The sequence below is a fragment of the Xenopus laevis genome, chromosome 1S, assembly GCF_017654675.1.
Source record: "Xenopus laevis strain J_2021 chromosome 1S, Xenopus_laevis_v10.1, whole genome shotgun sequence".
Taxonomy (NCBI): domain Eukaryota; kingdom Metazoa; phylum Chordata; class Amphibia; order Anura; family Pipidae; genus Xenopus; species Xenopus laevis.
In genome coordinates this window covers 51,986,540-51,991,562 of record NC_054372.1, presented here as the reverse complement: position 1 = coordinate 51,991,562, position 5,023 = coordinate 51,986,540, and the positions used below count along the sequence as shown (strand labels likewise).

The window sequence follows — 5,023 nt, the reverse complement described above, 5'->3', positions numbered from 1 at the left end:
CGGCTGGCGTCCCTTGCCGCCTGCCAGGTATATTTGTTACAGAAATACTGCAATGTAAGAACTTAAAGCCAAGATTTTCCAATAAACTTTAAAAAACCTAAGGACTACAGTACAGTAGTAGGTAAGAAACACCAGATATACTGATGTACTGAATGCAATATGCAATACATATGCAATATTGCCAAATGTAGAGATGTATAATTAGGATATGAATATCAACTTGTATTTAAATTAATATTTCAAAATTAACATTACAATAGTGTAATATCTCATATCTCATATCCCATAACTAAGTGAGGTAAAGAATTAACAGTGACTCTGGGCTCAGGGCAGTGTACACTATAAACACAGACGCAAAGACTGACAGAACAAAGACTATCCTGTCGTAAAAGGTGATTGCCTTCATATCTATCTCCTAACACTGTTGTATAAATGTGGAACAGCTATCATGGACAAAGAGAGGAGTCCATAGACCCGGCCTCGGGTGAGGAAACAACAAAGTCAATGAATGGCATGGGAGGATCCCAACAACAAAGGATGAAAGGATATGTGTTTACACCCTCAAGGTGTCAGAACAGGTTTCAGACCTTGGGAACAAATGTCAGATATGGAAGTGACTGTCTGTGCAACACTGCCACCCACAGGACATCTTAAACATCATTAGTTGATCTACACTGCCACCTACAGGACACTACTAACTTGGAGGTTTCCATGGCTCATCATATGACATCGACTTGATTGGCTGGGACTGTCTTTTGGGTGTGGCTATCCTGGGAAAAGTGTAGTATGCTTGTTTGAATGGTCTTCCTTATGTGTATATAAAGAGCATTGTAAATCCCTTGTTAGTTAGTCACTTTCCACTCCCTTCCATTGCATCCTTCCCTATCCCTTTCTACCTCCCTCCATGTTAGTTAGTTCCCTTTTTATGTAATACCTTTTAGTTCCTTTGTAAATAAATACCACTTATTTAAAGATCAGTCTGTCTCAAGTCATTAGCCTGGCACCTCAAAATAGAGCAGATCCAACATATTGGCACCCCAGATTTGAGGATTTCAACTAAACCCATCATCCTAAGGAAAAGGAATCTGCTTGGCTGAGAAGATTTGAGAAGCCTGAGACTGACGCGTTAAAGGTCTGACCAGAAAAGAAAGCCTGGAGCCTAACACAGGTAAGTATATGTTTCTTTTATCTAATTTTAACTGAAGTTATTGTATTAGAAACGTTTCTGTTTTTTTTTAGTGGAAAGAAGTTAAGGAACACTTTAAGTAAGGTAGTAAGGTCAGTTATTGTGTAGAAACTAAGGTATAGTTTGTTGTTGTTGTGAAGTTTAGTGTTTTGTTTGTGTAAGTAATTGTTTGTAGTGTGTATTGTTTGTTGTAAACATGGAATTTGTTGAAAGATATGTAAACAAATATGCTTCAGCTGATTACAATTCATGTGCAGATGAGTCTTTGACACATCAGTTTAAAAGTCTACTGACACAGTGTCAAAGTTACAACAATAAAGTAAAATGTAATCATCTTGCAAAAATGGTAAAGAAAATTAAAATGGCCAATGAAATATTAGCATTATTAAAGATGAAAGTTATTGCTGAGAATAAGGCAGAACAGTGGAGAAATGAGAAGGTCCAGTTTAGAGAAGACTTGGAAAAGTTTGGTGAGTCACTTATTGTAGCAGCTAGCACTTCAGAAGAGCATATTTCAGAATTAGAAGAACTGAGGGAGAAGGTAGAACTGTTAGCTAAACAGAATGATTTGTTAGAAGAAAAGTTGAAGGATTGTGAGGAGATGTGCAGGCTCAGAGAACAAGAGGTGATATCTTTAGAAAGCAAGGCTGGATATGAACTAAATGTCCCAGTAAGTGTCTGCCCTGTTACTGAGCAAGAGATAAAAGATGGAGAACAAGGTATAAGACCACAAACATTACCTAGTCCATCTCTCTTTAGCCCCCAATCAGAATGTGCTAGACAACAGATCAATAATACACATGGGCCAACTGATAATAATATTCATTCAAACTCAGCAGCACTGAAAATACAAGAGGTTATAAGTTTGACCCAGATATTGGGAACGTTTGACACTAATTTATCCCCTATTAGCCTTTCCAATAAATTGGAAGCCGTGGTCAAACAATATAACCTTGGAAATAAAGATGCATGTGCCTTGCTTAGAGCATGGCTCCCATATCAGTTGGCTGCAGAACTTAGGCCTCCGGTGGGTAAGCACATTGGGACATTGTCCAATATCAATGAAAATTGGGGAAGTACCACTGAAAGGTTAAGAGAGTTGCAAAGGATTTTGGGTGGGCGTGATATAAGAGGTACAAATGCATTGGAGAATGCAAGGTATAGGAAAGGAGATGATCCAATGTTATTTTGCACTGATTATCTCTCCCTATATAAAGTTGTATTCAACTGCCCTGATATGTTGCCAGATGAGCCCAATTTCCTCTACTCAATGGCAAATAAATGTAATGTTGATTACAACACAAGAACTGCCCTTAGGTATGCCACCTCATACAACAACTTTATAAATACACTTAGGGATTGGTCTCAGGAGTCTTTTGAATTCCAGAGACATATTTCTGTTGCTTCTAAAAACAACCAAAGCAGGAGATTTCCACGGAAATGTTACAGTTGTGGTAAGTATGGTCATATTGCTCGATTTTGCAGAACTTCTGCCAATCAGCATGATACTTACCCAATCCATTCAATACAGAGACAAGAGGGGGATGCACAGGAAAATCTAAATGATTATCTCCTAGACCATAGCCCTCCCTCAGAGCCTGAAACTGTTGTCTCCTCTGATAACATAGACACAGGTTCCAATAGTGCAGGAGATCAAAAAGAGAGCCAAAATGAGCCCAAAAGGGAATTTCACACACCTCCCTGTAAAACAGGAAAAGAAGGGACAACTGCCCCACCCTTTATGCCTTGGGTGAACATTCCACTGTGGCTTTACAGCAGTTGGTCTCACATTGCTATGCAAATGCTAATGGCCAATTTAGCACAGTTTGCCCAGGGTGTACCAAACACAAATATGCCTGTTTTCTAATGACAAGGAATGTGATGGAATTAAAACTAGATATGGCCATGACCACTGTATAATGGATATGTACTATGTTATTTGTAATGTTCTGTATATTAATTATATGTATGTTTCTTTTTCAGAGTACTAGTGGAAGAACGATTGTCCATTTATCCTGTAAAATGAAGAAGATACTGTGATTTTAAAATTGATTTTTGTTTCAACAGGTTGTAGATTTGTTTTAAAACCACGTGGTACAATCAATGAGCTCAATAGTAAAATAATTGTTTGCAAACAATTTAAAAAAACAATTTAAAAAAAACAATTTAAAAAACAATATTTAAACTCAATAACATCTCTTCACAATACTGGTGTCCTTGGTATATTATTAACTTTATTGTCCACAGGTATTTGTTTTTGTTCATGTATTTGTGTTGTTAAATGTAAATGTGTTTATCTTTGTTTTACATGTTGTCTCTGTTTAGTGTTTTGTGTTAGTTTGTATACAGTATTAGTATCTTCATTGTTTTATCAAAACACTGCTAAAAATAGCAGACCGTGTAATTTTGAATTTTTTTTTTTTCCAATTTTTTTTTTTGCTCTCTACTTGCATAATGGTACCTACGTTTTTCGGTACCAAATGGGGGGTGATCATAGTTTTTCTTTCCTAAAGCCCATCAAAAGATGCAGTAGATACATGAAAATGTTTTTACAATTTTTTTTATTGTTTTTTTGCAGCTTTCATTTTATATCATTTTATATTATTTTTTTAACAGAATGTACTGAACAGATAATAATGCTAAGCATATGGTCCTGCTCTTGCTCTTTTATTTCCAGGATCCATGAAACTACATAGAAAACAAAATGTGGGCCCTGGATCAACTGAGTTTGGTTATGTTTTGAAGGGCAAATGTGTTTAGAACTTTTGAATTTTATTAAGACAGGTTTCAGAACAGCATTACTCACACATTGTTCAGGTTAAATGGAATACATAGGGCACAACTTTCTTCTTAGAATAAGTATGTTTATGTATATATATATATAGCAATATAAGTATGTTATTTATGTTTTAGTTAATGATGTGTTTCGTTGGTTATACATAGTGCATTTGCATATAAAGTTAGAAGGCATTATGCAGATAAAAATAACATTAATTTAAGAATATGCAGACTAGCAAACAAATGTCTGTATTATACAGAGTTTAATTTGGTGTTATGCTACATGGAATGTACATGTATATATAAGGTGCAGTGTTTGGTGGTATTGACAACCTATGTTATTGCCTTGTATCTTATCATGTGTGAATGAGAGTGAATGGTGCAATGTTGTCTGTTCCCTGCCCAAGGATGTTACACCGATATAGCCACAAGTCCGAAGAGGTTCTTCCAATGCTTTCATGGTGTGTCCTTCAGACACAAATGGGGGAATGTAATATCTCATATCTCATATCCCATAACTAAGTGAGGTAAAGAATTAACAGTGACTCTGGGCTCAGGGCAGTGTACACTATAAACACAGACGCAAAGACTGACAGAACAAAGACTATCCTGTCGTAAAAGGTGATTGCCTTCATATCTATCTCCTAACACTGTTGTATAAATGTGGAACAGCTATCATGGACAAAGAGAGGAGTCCATAGACCCGGCCTCGGGTGAGGAAACAACAAAGTCAATGAATGGCATGGGAGGATCCCAACAACAAAGGATGAAAGGATATGTGTTTACACCCTCAAGGTGTCAGAACAGGTTTCAGACCTTGGGAACAAATGTCAGATATGGAAGTGACTGTCTGTGCAACACTGCCACCCACAGGACATCTTAAACATCATTAGTTGATCTACACTGCCACCTACAGGACACTACTAACTTGGAGGTTTCCATGGCTCATCATATGACATCGACTTGATTGGCTGGGACTGTCTTTTGGGTGTGGCTATCCTGGGAAAAGTGTAGTATGCTTGTTTGAATGGTCTTCCTTATGTGTATATAAAGAGCATT

General features: G+C 36.9%; 1 protein-coding gene and 1 long non-coding RNA gene across 2 annotated transcripts; both read left to right on the top strand.

The window, feature by feature from the left end:
- Positions 1-256: 256 nt before the first annotated feature.
- Positions 257-4,777, top strand: LOC121399297. Its single transcript, XR_005964887.1, has 2 exons — positions 257-1,168; positions 3,170-4,777. It is a non-coding gene; the product is annotated as an uncharacterized LOC121399297 (long non-coding RNA).
- Positions 1,167-3,371, top strand: LOC121399296 (posterior protein-like). The gene has a single exon (XM_041579576.1). The coding sequence runs from the start codon at positions 1,383-1,385 to the stop codon at positions 3,051-3,053; it is 1,671 nt and encodes a 556-aa protein (XP_041435510.1). The 5' UTR covers positions 1,167-1,382; the 3' UTR covers positions 3,054-3,371.
- Positions 4,778-5,023: the final 246 nt, after the last annotated feature.

Bases quoted from the DNA above. Each gene is read 5' to 3' on its own strand.
- LOC121399296 (XM_041579576.1), top strand. From the start codon at position 1,383: ATGGAATTTGTTGAAAGATATGTAAACAAATATGCTTCAGCTGATTAC.